Below are 21,766 nucleotides of genomic sequence, written 5' to 3'. Positions count from 1 at the left end.
TAGTAATAATAGCTAGTAGCAACAGGGTGCTTAGCAGGCTTCAGGCACTGCTAGGAGGTGGGAACTATTATTATCTTCATTTACACATGAAGACATGAGGCTCAGGGAAGTACGTAGTTGGTCCAGTCACAACAGCAGTAAGTAAGGCAAACAGAAGATGAATTCTGGAACCTACAGCCCAACTTGGCATACTGCCTACAGTGTTTATGGGCACCAGATAACTTTTTTTAAATCAAAAAAATTTTTATACTACTGCTCGTCCAATGATATCTTCATTTCCTTCTCCCGTTAAGCAACCACAAACAGTGGCAGTCCACCTTGTATTCCACCCACCTGTTCCACTGGCGTGCTCCTCCCTCCCGGCTGCCTGCCACGGCCTCCCTCCCTCCTCCTCCCACACTAACGTCTGCCTGCAACGGCCCATGCTATCGATCAGAGAGGACCACAGCAAGTCTGCTTACACGCATGTGCTCACCGTAAAGAAACGAGTGCTCTGTTCCACGCATGCAGAACACACAACTTAGGTGTCCTAAGCACAACACCGCTCCCTTAACCACTCCTCCTATTGCCTCGAGTTGGAAAGCTGGAAGCAAGGTAGCATATTCATTTTGTAATTGCTTTTTAGCTCTTTGGTTTCTCTTATCTACGTAATGAAATTATTAATCCTGAGGGGAGAGACCAGGCCTGAAATTTTTCTGTGTTACTCACAACACTGAGTGCCATCAATCTAACCACAGTAAGCTCTCAGTGAGAAGGGAATGAAGGAAAAACTGAGGCAAATGTAGCTCCTTTCCCCAACTTTTCTTAAGGCGCAGTGGTGCTATTGACAGGAAAGTAGAAATGCTGTACCTGTCTTCTTTCTCCTACCTACTAGACTGCTCCCGTAGCCTCCTGCCTCTCTGGATTTGAGGTCTGGCAGCACAAAGAGGGGTTCATGCACCTGCCAAGCCAGGGAGCTTGATGACGAGGTCTACCTGCAATTTATACCTGGCTTCTTTAGGGTATGGTCCTGGGCCCTCTTCTTTATCTACCCCCATCTTGGGGTGAGCTAGCTCAACTAGTCCCATGGGTTTAAATTCTACTTCTATGTTGACAACTCCCAATTAAAGATCTCCAGCGCTGATCTGCGGAGCAGACTCTTATCAATTAACTGCCTGCTCAGCCAGCATCCCTACTTGGATGTCTCAAGCGCCTCTAACTTACCCAGTCCAAGAGGAATACCCGATACCCCTGCTCCATCCTCAGATCTCCTCCTCCTCCTCCCATCTTCCCTGTCTCAGGAATGAAACCATGTCAAGTTATCACCTATGTTACCCCACTTTCCTACACCCCTTATATGACATCCATCAGCAAGTTCCTCAGTTCTGTCTCAAGGAAGCTTGAACCTGGTCACTCCCCCTACGTGCATGACCACCATAGCCACCAGCATCTCTCACCTATACTGCTGATAAAACCCCCCGAATTGGTCCCTCAGGTAGACTCATGCCAAATCCCTAAATGTTCTCTGTTTTACAGCCAGGGGGAGTTTTTATGATGAAATATTTCATAATAGCATATCTCTCCTTAAAACTCCTTGAAGTTCTCTTTAAAAAAAAGTCCAAATTCTTTAATGACAGGTTATGATATACAACAACAAAAATAGTGGCAGTTAACATTTATAGGTACTTACTTCAGGTACTATTTCAAGCAATTTATATGTTATCATCTCAATCCTCACAAAACTCTAGGAGGTAGACAGTCTTCTTAGCCCTGAACTGTAACCCGAAATGACTAGACCAGTGACATGATGGAGCCAGCTCACTACTGACTCACAAGAGCCAAATGTGTGCACCTCTTCCTGATTCCACACTCAGTGGTGTCCTCTCAGGACCTTGCAATCAGCCTCAGTGGGATAATTTACACCAGGGGCATTGGCAGGTGCCACAAAGTAGGGCTCCCCACCCCCCCCCCCCCCCCGGCCGAGAACCAGCTGTTATGCACTTACTGCTGTTGAGAGTTTAGCTAAGCTACCTCATGGTAGATGGCTGCCTCAGCATCTACTTCGTTTGACTGAGTGGCCTGCAGGAACCTTAAACTCACTCCAGCACGCTCATGCGAGCACATGCTCTGGACAGCAGCCACAGAGCACAAGCACGTGTAAGTCCTGATATGACTCCCCCAGCGACCCTCGTGATCAACAGTCTCCCTGCCTCCCAGCTCCTTCCTGCATGCCTTATGTGCTCCTTAAAGAAGACCCATATGGAACTGAACGAAACTCCCATCTTTGGGTTTGAATGGACTAAACTAGCCCTAGACTGGGAACCCCAAAGTGCTCCAACATGGACCCTAAGAAAAACATGTGCTCAGGTTCTGCCTCTGTCTGCGCTCTGCCAACAGCTCCCAGCGTGGTCCCTCGAGGCATGCCGTGTACTTCTTCCAGGTTCTGTGAGTAATACACTTGTCCATTTCAATTTCCCTCGTGGTCTGTTGTTGAATCACAGCTCACCATCCAGCACATTGTGCTCCACTTAACAAATATTAATTTCACAAAGTCTTAATGCCTGCACGGCACTGGGTTAGATCCACCTCCTATATGCCCTTCCTATACTTCTTTGTGGACCTTATCACATGTACACATTTATATCATTTTTTGGCAATTACTTATCATCACCCACCTCCCTAAGATGTTAATAAGCTCTCTGAGGTCAAAGACAATGTCTACCTTATTATCTTGAATACCTGTAACAGTGTCTGGCACATAACCAGTGCTTAATGGATGTTTGTTAAAGAAATGAGAAACCTGTCTCTCCAGTCTTTCTAGGCTACAATGGAAAAGCTGATGTTCTAGCTTAGAAATGCAGCTCTACAGTTCAAAGAACTGAACCCTAAAACAGCAGCTCAAGAACCAATGGACTGTGGTCAGATCTGGCAAGTTTAACTCTTAGAAAAAATAATTAAACTTTCTCTTAAACGGACAAACAGGCAACAGTGAATCCTGGAAAGAAACAACGGCCTCTGTTTCACCTGCAGTGCAGATCGGCACCTCCAAGATCCTCAGCTGAGACCTCTTCTCCAGTCGCGGCTTTAACCTACAGCAGCGATAAAAGTCAGGGGTGAGTTTTGCCCATTGGAGAAATACGAATGCTTACCTACCATGCAAGTCTTCTAACCTGACTATGGCTAACACTCTTTCTTCCACAGAGCTAAGATTCTGTTTTCTTATTCCACCCACCTAGCAAACCTGCATAAAATGGTCTCTAGTCTACAGATGAAAAATCTGAACCCAGAGTCACCAGAGAATTTCCTCACAGCCCCTGAGCAAGTGACAGAACCTGAGTTGAATCGAGGTATTTCTGGCCTGAGAAAGCCCACTCTCCTTCTCCTAACCTATGCATGTCAAAGCATTTGTGTCTGTGCATATGCTGTTCCCACTACCTGGGCTCCCTGCTCTCTGTCACGTACCTGAGGAATCCCCCTTCATTCTTTAGACCCCAGCTGCTCTATGTGGATTCTCCTGACCTGCCCAGGCCTCTTCATCATTAAAGAGTCTCCACAGCAATTAAAAGAACAGTGCTTGTTCATCTGTGGTCCAAGAATACTCCACATACACCTCCAACAGGGCACCTATCAGATCGTATGTCAATAATCTGCACATGTCTCTGTTGTCTCCTCTATACTGTGAGTTCCTTGATAACAGGAACTGTGATGTATTTGTCTTTGAATGCTCAATAAATTTAATGAATTAATGCCATTTTTGGCTATCCTGAAAAATTCCAGTAACTATCACAAACTCTTCAAGGTACAATACCCTTAAGATGGCAAAAAAAAAAGTCTCTAAGATTAACCATATCTAAGATTCAGCAGAATATGACCAAAAAGAAAGAAGCTCAAGTAATAAATTACGAATGACTTAATTACAGCCTGAGAAATTCTAACAGAAAAAAAAAAAAGAAAAATTATTTAGTGCTAAACGCCAACCTGATCCCTTAGGAACTGCTTATTGATTCCTACCTGTTTGGGTTGACTGATTTCTTTTTCTTCAAATAGAAACATGTTTTTATTAGAATAATGAATATTTATCTAAACTGCAACGTAGCAAGGACTTACTCCCTACCTCAGAAGCTCTGTCTTGGCTTAGTCAGTTAAGCATCCGACTCTTGGTATTGGCTCAGGTCATGATCTCACAGTTTGTGGGATCGGGCCCTGTGTCAGGATCTGCAATAATAGCATGGGATTCTCTCTCTTCCTTTCCCTCTGCCTCACCCTGCTCATGCTCCCACACTCTCTCTCTCTCAAAATAAATAAATAAACATTTAAAAAAAAAAAAGCTCTGTCTTAAATAAAATATTATTGCACAGGGAAAAGTAACTAAAATTTTCACCTCCAATTATTCCACCCACAGGACTAAATTCTTGGTTCTCTTCTTCCCAAAATATTCATTGTAAAATAGCATTCAGCCCAGACAATAACTAATTATAAGAGGTGTCTGGATATTTAAAGTTGCAAAAAAGGAATAAATAACCATTATGCTCTATTTACTTATTTCCAGGGTTCTGACTAATATCAACTGATAAAATAAGGATTCGTCATTGGTTAATATTTACTGAACACCCACCCACAACATGTCGGATACTGGGACAGGTGCAAAGATGATAAAAATCAAAAACAGGTCAATCTACTAAACATTAAGTTCAGAAGACCGAAGAACAAAAAGATCCTTCAAAAATTGGTCTTATTATTATGCATTTTTCCAGCCACTTTAAGTGACTAAAAGCTATAGCAACGCAACCCCACATTATGCACAAAATCTTTTTCAATTTTCAGAAAAACAAGTGTCAAAATTTAGAACCCTGAAGCGGATGAGGCTGCTGCTGCTTTTTTTTTTTTTTTTAAACCTGTAACCATGTCTTTCAGTGGGAGACTACAGATCAGAGTCGAGTTGTCTAAGAGAACTGCTGACTTTGGCTGCCTCATTGCTCCTGGCTGAGGCACAGGGTAAATCTGAACCCACCGACTGGAGGACACTGCAACTGCACATTAGACAAAGCTTTCTCTTAAAAACAGCTAGTGTTCTTCCAGTATTCTCATGCTGCCTACAGTCCCAAAAAGGTGTCAGTCCCATCTTTACTCATTCTTTAAGGAAAAACACATACGAACTACTGAAAGTGTATACCCTTCACTAGACAAAGGTAAATTTTGAATGAATTCTCTCCTCTCATTACCCAACGATAGGTATCATATATAACTAGAAAAATATTAAAGAATAATTGATATCAGAAGCCTTTTGAATAATGACCTCAGGCTTTTATTACATATAAAATGGAAGCTCTTCAGGCTTACCTGATCCTCAATAAAATTTATTAAAAATGAACACAACCATTTGGAAAATACACGTTTTTCACATCAAAGCAAGCATAAGCTGTTTTCAACATACTTTTTAAAATAAATTTGTGTTACTATTCCAAAACCAAAGATGATTTTTTTTTACCGAATTTTAAAGCAATAAACTTACTCTCTGAGATAGAATTCACATACCACAAAATTCACACCTGAAGAATAAAATTCAGTGGTTTTTAGTGTATTCACAAGAACGTGGAACCATCAACACCACCTAATTCTAGAAGTTTCATCACTCCCTAATGAAAGCCCATAGTCATTACAGACACTCCCCATTCCACCCTCCTCTTGGTCTCTGGCAACGACTAATCTAATTTCTGTCTCTACATATTTGCTTATTCTAAATATTTCATAGAAGCAGAATTACACAATGCTTTTCCTTTTGTGTCTGACATAATGCTTTCATGGTTTATGTTGTAGCATATGTCAGAACTTACTCCTTCTTATGGCTGAATAATATTCCATTAGATGGATATCACAGTTCTAGAATATCCTTGACATTCTTCCTCTTACCTAATAACATTCTTAGAATTCATTTAAATAATGGGACATTTTTCTAAGATATAGTAATCACCTGTGTCTTCACCTACCCTCCCTTTATCCCTCTGAAGTCTGGGACCAGACTGTGACACAAGCACAGCAGAGTGAAGACAGCATTACTGAACAACACTGGAATGGAGTTGATCAAAGAGGGAATGGGGAAGAGTCTAGGATTACGTAATCCACTCCTCAGTCCTACATCACAGGCAAGTGACCGGTAATGGTGTGCAGGAGCCCCCTCGCCGAAGGGCCCTGTGCTTTAGGGCTTAATGCTCAGTAGTTACCTACTGGAATTCTAATTTTATTTATTTATTTTTTTTGAGAGAGAGAGAGAGAGAGAGAGAGAGAGAGAGAGAGAGAGAGAATATGCACATGAGCAGGAGAGGGAAGAGGAAGAGAGAATCTTAAGTAGGTCCCATGACCATGAGATCATGACATCACCTGAAATCAAGATTCAGACGCTTAACCAACTGAGCCACCCAGGTGCCCCAGATTTTCTAATTTTATCTTTGAATTTGTGTTCTGTAAATGAACAGTGATGGGGCTTATGTGCTGGGGTTCAGAACTCTTGCCTGGTCTGCCTCCCCCCACCTCGGTGGAAAGGGTTCTTGGCTCCCTGCTTCCCTGCCAACTGATGCCTGGGCACTGGGCTCTGCCCTATCTGCTCTTCCCTGCCCCCGCATGGCAACTGTTACACCTGCCCCCAGTGGGGGCCTGGTATGGGCACAGGGAGGATCAGGGGTCAGGCATGCACCCCCTGGCATCTCAGGGTGGAGCACAGCAGCACCGGCACGATCCTGGGCTGGCAGTGCTGAGGTGTATTCTCTAGCAGATGACTCAGTGGAGGTGGGAGCTAGGGGACAGCCTTTTGCCTCTGCCCATTTGGATACCAAGCACATCCTAGAGCAGAGGCTGTATACCCTTGGAGGTCATATGTCCATCAGGAGTTGAATGGTGGGCCCACTGGAAGGACGAGTGCCAGGGAAAGGGTGTATTCCATGTTGGAGAGAACATGTCCTTAAATAGCAAATAAAAAACACCGTGACAGGCAAAGGTACGACAGAAGGAAAATGTTTTATATTTTAGTACCTTTAACAGTATTTTTTTCTTCCTTTTTGAACAAGGGGTCCTGTATCTTCATTTTGCACTGAGGTCTGCAAATTATATAGCTGGCCCTACAAGTGATTCATAAAGATTGCTAGTATTAGAAATTTAGAGCACCTCTCATAGCTATTCTACATTGTTCCTTTTTATAAAAACTTAACCTTTTTGAAAAGTAACATTTTCACAAGGCTCAGAGAGCTAAAGATCTCAAAATGTTTATGTGCAGAAAAAAAAAAGTCAAAAGTGTCTGTCCCACCCCGTTCCATGTCCTCTGCATTTAAACTATGTTTACTGTATCTTTTCTAGAGTTTCTATATGCATACACATTATATGCATATACATGCATTATATATATGCATAAATGTATAATTTCCCCATTTTACAAAAAAGTGGACATATGTGCAAGCACCTTGCTATTTTTTTTCACCTAACAATTTATTGGCTTGTTGTTGACCCTCAGTCAAACAGTACTGCAACTTATGTAAAAGAAAAAATAAGTAAGGCACTGGGTGGCTCGGTCACTTATATCTCTGACTCCTGATTTGGGCTCAGGTCATGATATCACGGTTTGTGAGTTTGAGCCGCTTGTCAGGCTCCACGCTGACAATATGGAGCCTGTATGGGATTCTCTCTCTCTCCCTATATCTCTCTGCCCCTTCCCCACTCTCTCTCTTTCTAAAAAAAAGTGTGCTCAAGAAATTCATGTTGACTGAATTGACTCAAAAAAAAAAAAAAAAAGAAGTAAGTTTATTTCATCAGCCATTCAACAAATGATCCTGTGCCAATTGTGTATCCACATACAAAACAATGTCAGACTCCTTCCTTAAATCCTACCCACATGAACTCAAAATGGATTACAAACCTAAAAGAGCTAACACTATAAAACTGAGAAGAAACTGAAGTATTAAATCTCCATGATCTTGCAATATAGGCAAAGCCGTCACATATGTGACACCAAGAGCACAAGCAAAAAGAGAAAAGCAATACATAAAGTGGACTTGATCAAAATTAAAACTGTGCATGCTTCAAAGGAAGATACCATTAAGAAAGTGAAGACAATCCATAGAGAGGAAATATGTGCAAATCACATATCTGAAAAGAGACTTGTATACCGAACATATAAAGAATTCTTACAACTCAATAAAGACAACCCAATTTTACAAATAGGCAAAGGATCTTGGAGCCCCTGGGTCGCTCAGCTGGTTAAGCGTCCAAATGTTGATTTCAGCTCAGGTCATGATCTCACGGTTCATGAGTTCAAGCCCCACTTTGGACTCTGCGCTGACAGGGCAGAGCCTGCTTGGATTCTCTCTCTGCCCCTCCCCCACGTGCATGTTCTCTCTCTCAAAATAAACTTTAAAAAAATAATAAAAGAATGGGCAAAGGATCTGAATAGACATTTCTCCAAAGAAGATACACAAATGACCAGCAAGTACATGAATGAAGTTCAATATCATTAACCATTAGAGAAATGCAAATCAAAACCTCAATGAGGTACCATCCACTAGGATGGCTATCATCAAACACATACACAATAACAACTGTTGGCAAGGAAATGTAAAAATCAGAACCCTCACACACTGCTGCCAGGCATATAAAATATGCTCTGGACAGGTTGGTATTTCCTCAAAATGTTAACCTCAGAGTTACCATGTGACCTAGCAACTGTACTCAAAGGTATATAACCACTATAAAGGGAAACATATCCATACAAAAACCTGGATGTGGGGGCGCCCGTGTGGCTCAGTCAGTTAAGTGTCTGACTCTTGATTTTAGCTCAGGTCATAATCTCACAGTTCATGGGCTGGAGCCCTGTGTCGGGCTCCATGCTGACAGCACACAGCCTGCTCAGGATTCTCTCTGTCCCTCTCTGCCCCTCCTCTGCTCATATGTGTGTATGTGTGCGCTCGCTCTCTCTCTCAAAATAAGTAAATAAAAGAAGCTGGATGTGAATGTGCACGGCAGCATTATTCATAATACGCAAAAACTGGAAACAACCCACATGACTATCAGCTGATAAATGGATAAACAAAATGCAGCCTATCCATACAATGAAATATTATTCAGCAATAAAAAGAAATGATTTCTCAAAAAATTAAACACAAAATTATCACATGCTCCGGCAATTCCACTTCTGAGCATATACCCAAAAGAAATGAAAGCATGAAACTCAAATATATTTGTATACTCATGTTCACAGTAGCATTATTCACAACACCCTCAAGTGGAAGCAACCCAAAAGCCCACTGATGGATGACTGAATAAACAAAATGGTATATACATGCAATGGACTATTACTCAGCCTTAAAAAGGTTGCATATGTTCTGACATATGCAACAACATAGTGAATCTTGAGGACCTTATCCTAAGTAAAATATGCCAATCACAAAAGGATACATACTGTATGACTGTACTTGTACTAGGTACCTACAGCAGTCAAACTCATAGAAAAAGTAGAATTGGAGTAGCCAGGGACAGTCGAGGTTGGGGAGAATGGGGAGTTAGTGTTTAATGGGTACAGATTTTCAGTTAGAGCAGATGAGATACTGCTGGAGGTGGATGGGGGTGATGGTTGCACAACAAAGTGAATACACTTAATGCCACAAAACTGTGTCTTTAAAAATGGTTAGAATGGTAAAATTCATATTATGTATATTTTACTTCAATCAATCAATCAATCAATCAATCAAAACTATGTTCTTACCAATGGGGGTCCTCCCAAGAAAATGGTGCCCTGCTTGCGTACGATGATGTTTTCATCAGCCATTGCAGGCACATAAGCACCACCTGCCGTACAGGAGCCCATGACCACTGCTATCTGCAATGCAAGCAGACAAGAAACCCCTGAGGTAAGGCTCAAAGAGTTAATTATAGTCTCTGGATCTACAGTTCCATAAACGTTGTAGTACCAGGAGATATTACTAGCTGGTCCCTACAGTTCTTTTTAAAAATGGTCCTCTGAATGTTTGGAATAGTTTCCTAACTACTTCTATCAAAGCATTCTGAAGAGCTTAGATCACATTTTTTACAAAACTTATGGACAGTCTCCCTGTGAGAGAGAAGACTGGCCATTTAGACCATTAGCCTGATCGACTCAATTGAGAGGAGAAACTCCACAAGCCACCCAAACATTAGCAAAACTGTGTTGAAACTAATAATAAGTCTTCTCAACAACTACCACTTTCCTCACTGAAATAGTGAAATAATTCTCCGAGTGTTAATATTTTGTGTAACAATGAATATGGTACGTTCTAAATATAAAACTAATGTTAGCATCAAAGTTGAAAATCTTGCTCAAAAGAAAGTCAATTGTGTAGAACCTGGGTGATGTGTACCTGAGTATTCGCAGTATTATTTTCTCTGCTTTTATGGGTATTTAAAATTTTCAATAATAAAGCTTTAAAAACAACTCTTACTTACAGATTAATAAGACACAAAGAATAATAAATATGGGTTTGGCTGATTATGTCTAAGTAGGCATAAATAATATCAGAGAAAATTTTGAAAAGTATGTAATGGCTATTTTCTTAAATTACCATATGAAAGCAGTTTTTGCTACTAATTCCAATATCCATTCTATCAGTTTTCTTACAGTCATACAAATACCCACTTTGAAATGAAAATGCTACACTAGTATCAATCCAAAGATGCAAGACAGCACAAGTTAACATTTTTCCATCTAAATGGCAGTCACAAAAAGTATTTTTCCCTATTTCATGTATGTTATTAAAAATGGCTGCAAAATTGCACTGCCAACATATTACAAGTATTTATCACGCATTGTGTTTGCTTATCAATCAGAAGTTTATTTTCGAAGTATCTATGGCTAGAAAAGTTCTTGAACAAGGAAAGAAGCACCGGAAACATTCACTGTGACAGTGTTCATGAAAACGAAGATAGCAAATAACCAACACATCCATCGACACAGCATTTTGAACCAATACACCAACTGTTAATAAGTTCTTTAAAAATCTGAGGGAAAAAAACAAATGATCTTAACACTTCATAAATCCATATGGAGGGTACATGAGTGTTCCATTCTGTTACTGTACTATTCTCTGTTCTTTCTGCATTTTTGAAATATTTTATGGGCTTTTTTTTAAGGTTCTATCAGGAGTAAAGGACACAGTTTCACCTTATCAGCCTGCTCTCTGTACACGAACAGCAGATACAGTTCAAACTATCTCAGTACCAAAAAAATAAAAGTCAAGGAAATAGAGAAGAGTCACAGTGAAGTAAAAATCTAAAAAGGGACAAATTTCAAAGCCCTGAAGAACTAAACAGGCATAGCAGGGTTCCATGAAAACAAACTGAAAGCAAAAGAAAGCAATAGCAACTGTCAGCAAATATTCAGAGACCAAGGATAGGAGGCAGGGTGGCTGGTAAACAAGGAAAGAAGAGTCTGTTTGTCAAAAGGTAGTAAGATAAAAATGAGGGAAATGAAGCTGAATGCCATCATGCCATCTCAGGGGGAGAAAAGACCTACCAGTTTGGTAGAAAAGTTTCACAAGTGAATCGCTAACAAATTATTAGTGCAGCTATGCTAGGGAATTCTGCCATATTCCTAAGGGCATTTCAGATGCGGTTTTTTCCAAAGCATTTCCAAAGCCAAGGAAACCAACAATCCACTTCTCTTGCACGAGCTGATAATGGCCTCCACCGATCTCTGACTCTTGGTATCCACATCCTATATAATCTGGTAACATGCTTCTAATACATAGATTATAGCAAGTGTCACTCCTGTGATCAAGTTATGAGAGACTCTGTCTTCCACCTTGCTGGCTCCCTCTCTTGCCCACCTGCCTGTTCACCCTAATGCATCTAGCTGACATGTGGTAACTTACTCTATACGGATGCCCACTTGGGAAGGAACCTAGACATGCTTCTGGCCAACAACTTACAAGAAAATGAGTGAGACCTGCAAAGAACTGAATCATGCCAACAACCACGTGAGCAAGCCGGGGCAGACCCTTACTAATGGTGACTGAAGAAGACTGCAGCCACATGAGACCCAGAGCTAGGGGATCCGGCTCAGCTGTACTGAGAGTTGTGCCCCAGAGCAACTGTGAGGTAAAAAGTGGTGCTTTCAACTACCAAGTTTTGGGGTACTGTGTTCTGCAGCAATGGATAACTATCACAGAGATCAAAAAGCATCTAAAGTAACTACAAGTGAAGCACATCTGAAGCCTTGGGTCGGTCTTTGCTTAGAAGTACTTTGCTGTTGGTGCACCCGGGTAGCTCAGTCAGTTGAGCGTCTGACTTGAGCTCAGGTCATGATCCCACAGTTCATGAGTTCAAGCCCCACACAGGGCTCTATGCTGACAGGTCAGAACCTGGAGCCTGCTTCAGACCCTGTGTCTCCCTCTCTCTCTGCCCCCCCCACCACTTGTACTCTGTCTCTGCCTCTCAAACATGAATAAACTTCAGCTCAGGCCATGAGTTCGAGCCCCCCATCAGGCTCTGGGCTGACCAGTCAGAGCCTGGAGTCTGCTTCAGATTCTGTCTCCCTCTCTCTCTGCCCCTCCCCCACCCACACTCTGTCTCTGCCTCTCAAACATGAATAAACATCAAAAACAAAACAAAAAAAAACAGAAAATACTTAAAAAAAAAAAAGTTATTTGTTGTTGCTGCCCTTCAGTAAACCATTCCCCTATAGCAGAAATGGGAGACAGTCCATAAACAGAATGCTGTACCATCCCAGAGAGTAATGAAAAACCAAAAGACATGGGTAAACATTGAAACCATTTTGCTAAATGAAAGAAACCACTTATTATATGATCCCTTTCAAATGAAATGAATAATAGGCAAATCATAGAGTCAGATGAGTGCTTGCAAGGGGCTGGAGAGACTGGATTGAAATAAGCAGTGACTGTTAATGGATATGGCATTTCCTCCTGGAGTGATGAAAATGTACTAGAATTGCCTCAACTCGAGGAATATCCTAAAAACCACTGAACTGTACATATTAAATGGGTGAATTGTATGGTATGTGAATTAGATCTTAATAAAGCTATTATAAATTTTTTTTAAAAAGAGCTGGAATTATTAAGTATATAAGAATCAAAATTCTCAAATTTTATCAATAAGAAACAGGCTAGGGGTGCCTGGGTAGGTCAGTCGGTTAAGTGTCCCACTCTTGGTTTCAGCTCAGGTCATGATCTCATGGTTTGTGGGTTTGAGACCCATGTTGGGCTCTGTGCCAACAGTGTGGAGCCTTCTTGTGATTTTCTCTCTCTCTTCCTCTCTGCTCCTCCCCTGCTCACATGCTCTCTTTCTCTCTCAAAATAAATAAATGTAAAAAAAAAAAAAAAAAAGAAACAGGCCACGCTAGTCACAAGTATCTCATAGACATTAAACTTAGCATCTCTAAAGCAAATTCTGATAAAAGAAAAATTAAATAAAAGAACCTAGATTAGAGAAGTCACCACCGTCACAGAATCTCCTCTTCTCATCGTTTAATTCTAAGCCATTCACTTACTTGCAGAACAGGGTGAATGTCCATCAAAAAGAGCCCTGCCACTGCGTCTGCTCCTTCTTCCCACAAAGCATAGGAACCCCAGGGCCAAACAGCTCTAATGGCTTTCCCTCTCCCAAAGCATTTGTCTGGGGTACAACAAGGATCTCACGCTGAACCATGCTGGACAAATGATGTAGACCCCAGGGAAAAAAATTCTGCTGCTTTCTCTATTAAGAGGACATTAAAAGGACATAAGTAAGATGTGTGAACATAACGTATACTGAGCACACTCACGGTATATATAGGCTTGTGTTGGGGGCACAACACATGCACCAAATCAGGGGAGACATTAGAGTGACTCTCATGTGCATCAGAACACAGGACAACTCCCAAGAACTCCACTGAGAGGCTACAGTCCACCCAGTCACCCATGGGCTTCCTGCAATGTGGACAAGCCAAGAGGTCTCTCCCACAGGGTGAGGAGGTCCATGGTGACTCAAGACTTAAATCAAGACCAAGAAAGCAGCAAGAAGGCTAAGAAGGATGTGTAACTGACTATAACACTGCTTGCCATCACTACCACAGAAGGCACAAACAGAAATTTTGAGTAACAGGAAATGAGATGCAGGGCGCCTGGGTGGCTTAGTCAGTTGAGTACCTGACTCTTGATCTCAGCTCAGGTCTTGATCTCAGGATTGTGAGTTCAAGCCTCATGTTGGGCTCTGTGCTGGGCAGAAAGCCTATTTAAAAAATAAAAAATAGGGCGCTGGGTGGCTCAGCTGGTAAAGCATCCAACTCTTGATTTTGGCTCAGGTCACAGTTCATGAATTCGAGCCCCACATCGGAGCCAGCGCTGGTGGCAAGAGCCTGCTTGGGCTTCTCTCTCTCTTCTCCCTCTCTCTCTCTGCCCCTCCCCCACTTGTGTTCTGTCTCTCTCTCTCTCTCTCTCTCCTCCCCTCTCTCAAAATAAACTTAAAAAAGTAGAAATAAAATAAAATAAATAAAAAATAAAAAACTCTTTTAAAAAAGGAAATGAGATTCTACAAAACAGAAGTAAGAGTCTGCAAAAACTTCAGACAAAATTTCATTACCCTCCAGGTCTTGACTAAACAAAGAGAGACTGGTTCTCATTGCACCAAAACCAAATTACATATTGTAGGTCAGCAGGCTGCCCTACAGAAAGGGTCTCTGAGAGAGAGTCAAAGGGTTTTATACCTAATTCTGAAAAGCTGTGTGAACTCTAGACCTCTATCCTTCCACTGAGAAATTGCAGAAGACTATCCAGTTCAAAGGTACACGGTGATAAATGTAATATAACTTACAGGGGGGAAACGTTTCAGTTGCTTGATGGAAAAGCCATTAAAAGTATAATATATATATATTTTTAAGTATAATATGTTTTTAAATCTCTCTTCTTTTTCAATGTCAAGTTAATGTGGAAAGCAAATACTGCCTATATCACATTGTTTTCTTCCTCTACCTACAGAGCCTCCATTTAAAAAATAAAAGTCACATGATACTCTATATGGAAAACCCAAAAGATTCCACCAAAAAACTGCTAGAACTGATTCATAAATTCAGCAAAGTTGCAGAATATAAAATCAATGCACAGAAATCGGTTGCATTCCTGTACACCAACAATGAAGCAACAGAAAAATAAATCAAGCAATCGATCCCATTTACAGTTGCACCAAAAACCATAAAATACCTAGGAATAAATCTAACCAAAGAGGTGAAAAATCTATACACTGAAAACTATAGAAAGCTTATGAAAGAAATTGAACAAGACACAAGAAAATGGAAAAGATTCCATTCTCCTGGATAGGAAGAACAAATATTGTTAAAATGTCTATACAACTCAAAGCAAACTACATATTCAATGCAATCCCTATCAAAATAACACCAGCATTCTTCACAGAGCTAGAACAAATAATCCTAAAATTTGTATGGAACCAGAAAAGACCCCAAATAGCTAAAACAATCTTGAAAAAGAAAACCAAAGCAGGAGGCATCACAATCCCAGACTTCAAGCTATACTACAAAGCTGTAATCATCAAGACAGTATGGTACTGTCACAAGAACAGACACTCAAATCAAAGGAATAGAACAGAGAACCCAGAAATGGACCCACAAACATATGGGCAACTAATCTTTGACAAAGCAGGAAAGACTATCCGATGGAATAAAGACAGTCTCTTCAGCAAGTGGTGCTGGCAAAACTGGACAGTGACATGCAGAAGAATGGACCTGGGCCACTTTCTTACACCATACACAAAAATAAACTCAAAATGGATGAAAAACCTCAATGTAAGACAGGAAGTCAAAAAATCCTCGAGGAGAAAGCAGGCAAAAACCTCTTTGATCTTGGCCACAGCAACTTCTTACTCAAGACGTCTCTGGAGGCAACAGAAACAAAAGCAAAAATGAACTATTGGGACCTCATCAAAATAAAAAGCTTCTGCACAGTGAAGGAAACAATCACCAAAACTAAAAGGCAACTGACAGAATGAAAGAAGATATTTGCAAATGATATATCAGATAACGGGTTAGTATCCAAAATCTACAAAGAACTTATCAAACTCAACACCCAAAAAGCAAATAATCCAGTGAAGAAATGGGCAAAAGACATGAATAGACACTTCTCCAAAGACATCCGGATGGCCGACACATGAAAAAATGCTCCCTCCACATCAGTCACCATCAGGGAAATACAAATCAAAACCACAATGAGATATACCACCTCACACCTGTCAGAATGGCTAACATTAACAACTCAGGCAATAACAGATGTTGGCGAGGGTGTGGAAAAAGAGGATCTCTTTTGCATTGTTGGTAAGAATGAAAGCTGGTACAGCCACTCTGGAAAACAGTACGGAGGTTCCTCAAAAAAGTAAAAATAGAACTACCCTACAATCCAGCAACTGCACTACTAGGTATTTATCCAGGGATACAGGTGTGCTGTTTCGAAGGGACACAGGCACCCCCAATGTTTATAGCAGCACTATCAACAATAGCAAAAGTATGGAAAGAACCCAAATGTCCATTGATGGATGAATGGGTAAAGAAGATATGATATATATACACCTACATACACACAATGGAGTATTACGCGGCAGTCAAAAAGAATGAAATCTTTACAATTAAAAAAGATACAACAACAACAAAAAAGAATGAAATCTTGCCATTTGCAACTACGTAGATGGAATTGGAGGGTATCATGCTAAGCAAAATTAGTCAGAAAAAGACAAATATCACATGACTTCGCTCATATGAGGACTTTAAGAGATAAAACAGATGAACATAAGGGAAGGGAAACAAAAATAATATAAAAACAGGGAAGGGGACAAAACATAGGAGACTCTTAAATATGGAGCACAAACAGACAGTTCCTGGGGGGTTATGGGAGGGGGGATGGGCTAAATGGGTAAGGGGCATTAAGGAATCTTCTCCTGAAATCATTGTTGCACTATATGCTAATTAACTTGGATGTAAATCTAAAAAAAAAAATTTTTTTTTTAAAGTCAGAAAATTCACATATCAGTTCATTAGCTCTCCAAAATTTAAATCACAATCAATTATACTGACCGATCACACCACTGATTCTAAAGTACTCATGCTTATCTGTGCTAAATAGATAGGATAAAATGTGCACAGAAAACAAAAAGTCCACCTTATCCAGAATATCCTGTTTCTTCCTTTTTATCAGCCTCAAAGCAATCAGTGATTTTGTTCCCTAGGCCCTATTTGACAACATGGACAACTGAAATGCATTTTTGAAATAATGGGCAGCCCTTGGGGCACCTGGGTGGCTCAGTGGGTTATGAATCTGACTTTGGCTCAGGTCATGATCTCATGGTTTGTGGATTCAAGTCCCACATCAGGCTCTGCACTGACAGTTCATAGCCTAGAGGCTGCTTCAGGTTTTGTGTCTCCCTCTCTCATGCCCCTACCCCACTCACGCACTCTTTCTCTCTCTCAAAAATAAATAAACATGAAAAAATAAAAATAAAAAAATTAAAATAATGGGCAGCTCTTTCTGCCCATGGGTCTTATCTGTGTGCTTTAATAAAACCGCCTTTCGGGTGCCTGGGTGGTTCAGTTGGTTAAGCGTCCAACTTTGGCTCAGGTCATGATCTCATAGTTCATGGGTTCGAGCCTCACATTGGGCTCTGTGCTGACAGCTCGGAGCCTGTAGCCTGCTTCAGATTCTGTGTCTCCTCTCTCTCTGCCCCTCCCCCACTCATGCTCTGTCTCTCTCTGTCTCTCAAAAATCAATAAACGTTAAAAAAGTATTTTTAATAAATAAATAAATATTTAAAAAGTAAGAAAACCAACTTTTCTGAACGGAAAAAAAAAAATGATATACGGTGCCTGTCTTAACTAAGTCCCTCAAAACAATTACCATGATCTAAAGCAAAGAAAATAAATTTCAAAAATAATGAGCTAAGCCAAGAGGGTGGAAGTGGGGACAGGGAAGGAGAGAAGGAAGCAGGGACTCCTGAAATAATTTTAAGTACATCTCCAAAAGAAGAACAAACAGGCAGACACGTGAAGGAAAAACAGGAGCTGCACCTCCACATGGCTAGGTGAATAACGACTATTTCAGAAGAAATACACTGTTAGTCACAGTGGAAACATTTTGTTCCTGGTGCACTAAAGGATTACAGGCAAACAGGATGATGCAGCAGGGCAAAGATCCAGCTAGACCAGACCACCACTAAGTTTTAAATTATTTTAAATTATTATTATTTTTTTTTGACAGAGAGACACGTGAGCAGGGGACAGAGGCAGAGGGAGAGAGAATGTTAAGCAGGCTGTATGCTTCCCATGGAGCCCAAGGCAGGGCTTGATCCCACGATCATGACCTGAGCCAATATCAAGAGTAGGACGCTCAACCCACGAAGCCACCCAGGCACACCGTCCACTAATTTTAAAAATTAATGCTAATGTGAGACCTAAGAAAACAAAGATCCCACTTCTGAAGAGAATTATATGCCTCACACTTCAAAAGCCAGCAACGTGGAGCCACAATACAGAAAATAACAGAAGCAATGTTTCCAAGATCATCAAGACATCAGGCATGGGTTCAGAGAAAGCCCAGGTGAGGTATCCTCAGAACATGAGACTCCAATAAGACCACCAGACACCTGTATGCCAAGTCTTTAAACTTCAAAAACAAAAAAACAAGTTCTAAAATACACCAGAAAGGAGGGAAAGATGACAAGAGAATACAGATGTAGGTAGGTGTCTTATGTAACTGCCTTTTCTCCTTGAGAGCAAAAACAAAAATTTTAAACCTTCCAGGTTGGTAAAAATCTGTCTACATTTTTACCACTGCAAAGATACAGGAAATAACAGAGATATGATTGTCAAGAGACATGTATCTTAGAAATAAGTGGATAAGTGGACCTATAATGGGCAAGGTTAATAACATTAAATAAAAACCAACACTGGGGAGGAAAGAAGGAACTGAACAAATAAAGAAGCTAGAGTTCCCTATCAAAATGCACATGTAACATAACTGGAGTTAAACAAGTGATTGCTTCATGTAATAAAGTATATGGATAAAAATTAAAAAAAAATAAAGTATAAGAACTTGTTTTTATCCATCCAAGCCAAGGCCTCAGTAAATAATAAAACATACATTAAAATGTAAGATATACTCAGTACATCAGATATCACTTGAATAGTCATAAAGAGTTTCACTCTTTTTTTTTTTTTAACGTTTATTTATTTTTTAGACAGAGAGAGGCAGAGCACAAGCAGGGGAGGAAGAGGGAGAGAGGGAGACACAGAATCCGAAGAAGGCACCAGGCTCTGAGCTGTCAGCACAGAGCACAATGCAGGGCTCGAACTCATGAACCATGAGATCATGACCTTAGCTGACGTCAGGACGCTTAACCACTGAGCCACTCAGGCACCCCAAGAGTTTCACTTTTTAAATAAATATTGACTAAGTACCTTCTCAGGGAAATGTGTGAGGATATAAAGATTTATCTGATGGTGTCTCTTATCTCAAGAGGCTTAGAGTCTAGTGAGGGAAATTAGGATATATCTAGATAAAAGGAATAAACGTCATTATTAAGGTATAGCTCAAAGAGAAGCCTTCCTGCAAGAGATGGCATCTGAGATGCATTTGGAAAATGGACTGGAGACTTAGACTGCAAGGAATGGGGAAGAGAGGGCCCAGCATGGACCTGAGCAGTCATGAAAGGCCATGGTACATATGAAGAACAGTGAGTGGTTCAGACTGACAGTGGGCAGTAAGGCCAGAACATAAGATCGGAACTAGACCACAAGGGGTCTTACGTACCAGGCTAATAAGTCTGAAGTCTGTTTTGTATAAATTATGGTTTTGAGCCAGGAACCAGATAAAGAGTAATGCTACAGTAACATGTACAGTGGACAGAAAAGGAAAGACTAGGTAGTCAGGAACACAAGACAGGTGAAGCTAGTGCCACACTCTAAGTAGTAATGTAGGCCCGAACTACCCATGGTGATGGCAGTAGGAATGGAGCTGAGAGGGCCAATCCAAAGATAAAAATCGACAGGTCTTTGTCAAAGGTTTATTATGTATTGATTATCTGTCCAGCACCAGAGGAGTTCCTGGGGATACAAAGATGAGAAATATATAGACAGACAGATTTATATATCTATATATAGATACACACACACACTTTTTTTTTTTTTTTTTTTTTTTTTACCAAAATGATCAGGTAGGGGCAGGTAGGGGAAAAAGCAGGCAAGAGTCAAGGATGACACCAAGGTTTCAATCCTAGGGAAAAGCTCAAGAAGGAAGTACCATCAAGAGCAAACGGGGACACGGGTGAAAGAACCATCAGTAGAGAAGTGAATGTGCGCAATGTCTAGTTGGAGCCCCTAAGTACCAAAGGGAAATCCACAAAGACAGCAGAACCTCCCAAGGTGCAGAGAGAGGTCAGGAAAGATCACGGATATGAAAGGGATGTCATGAGAGTTTATGAAACCATTAAGGACAAGTTCCTGGGTGGAGAGGATTAAACGGAGAGCCTGGGGGAATACGGAAAACCAGTGGCACAAAGCCTAAGGAAGATTTCAGGAAAGGGAACAAAAGAGGTCATGTGGAATAAGAATCTGGTCTCTAGGGGTGCCTGGGTGGCTCAGTCAGTTGAGGGTCCGACTTCAGCTCAGGTCATGATCTCACGGTCCGTGAGTACGAGCCCTGCGTCTGGCTTTGTGCTGACAGCTCGGAGCCTGGAGCCTATTTTGGATTCTGTGTCTCCCTCTCTCTCTGCCCCTCCCCCGTTCATGCTCTCTCTCTGTCTCAAAAATAAATAAACATTAAAAAAAAAAAAAAAGGGGCGCCTGGGTGGTGCAGTCGGTTAAGCGTCCGACTTCAGCCAGGTCACGATCTCACGATCCGTGAGTTCGAGCCCCGCGTCAGGCTTTGGGCTGATGGCTCAGAGCCTGGAGCCTGTTTCCGATTCTGTGTCTCCCTCTCTCTCTGCCCCTCCCCCGTTCATGCTCTGTCTCTCTCTGTCCCAAAAATAAATAAACGTTGGAAAAAAAAAAAAAAAAAGAATCTGGTCTCTAGGAGGCTAGTAGGACCTCCAAAGGCAGTAGGTTTTATGGAGTGAGCAGTCAGGAACAAAGGTCCTAGGTCAGGTTTTAAGAAGTCTGCTGATCCAGGGAAGGAGGGAAGCTTCAGGGAACAGAAGAAGCTAGCAAAGGTCCTTTTCTTTTGTCACGGCTTTTGGTGCTTTTTCTTTTTCCTTTAAAAACAGAGGAAGTTGGGGCACATGGGATGGCTCAGTCAGTTAAGCATCAGACCCTTGATTTCAGCTCAGGTGGTGGTCTCACAGTTGGTGGGTTCAATCCCCTCTGCACTGACAGTGCAAAGCCTGGTTGGGATTCTCTGTCTCCCTCTCTCTCTGCCCCTCCCCACTTACAATCTCAATCTCTCTCTCTCTCTCTCTCTCTCAAAAGAAATAAATAAAACAAAAAAGACAGAAGAAGTCAACACAGTTATTGACTGTGAGAAAAAAAAAAGTGGATGAGAAAATATTAGAGTAAGAGAGAGAAGAGGAACAAATGATGAGGCACAAAGGAGGGGTTGGCATTAGGATTATAAATGAAAAGCTTAGCCCTGGAGAGGAAGAGGGACAACTGTTTCTAGGATAAAAGAAGGCAAAGTCACAATGTTTTTAGTACAAGAGTGCTGGCACACAGCCTGACTTCTTCAGTTAAGTATGAAGCAACAGCTACAGTGCAGACATCGGGTTTAGGGCTCCTTTACTGGGGAAAAGATCA

General features: G+C 41.2%; 1 protein-coding gene across 1 annotated transcript in view; it reads right to left on the bottom strand.

Moving 5' to 3' along the window:
• The window catches only part of MCCC2 (methylcrotonyl-CoA carboxylase subunit 2), a 72,809-nt gene that overhangs the window by 22,902 nt on the left and 28,141 nt on the right, over nucleotides 1-21,766 (bottom strand). Inside the window, exons 7-8 of the mRNA XM_003981052.5 lie at nucleotides 9,725-9,838; nucleotides 3,004-3,068 (exon numbers count right to left, since the gene is read on the bottom strand). Of these exons, the coding sequence (XP_003981101.2) occupies nucleotides 3,004-3,068; nucleotides 9,725-9,838 (179 nt within the window). The remainder of the gene's footprint in view (nucleotides 1-3,003; nucleotides 3,069-9,724; nucleotides 9,839-21,766) is intronic.

The sequence above is a fragment of the Felis catus genome, chromosome A1, assembly GCF_018350175.1.
Source record: "Felis catus isolate Fca126 chromosome A1, F.catus_Fca126_mat1.0, whole genome shotgun sequence".
NCBI lineage: Eukaryota > Metazoa > Chordata > Mammalia > Carnivora > Felidae > Felis > Felis catus.
This window is presented reverse-complemented; position numbering and strand designations above follow the sequence as displayed.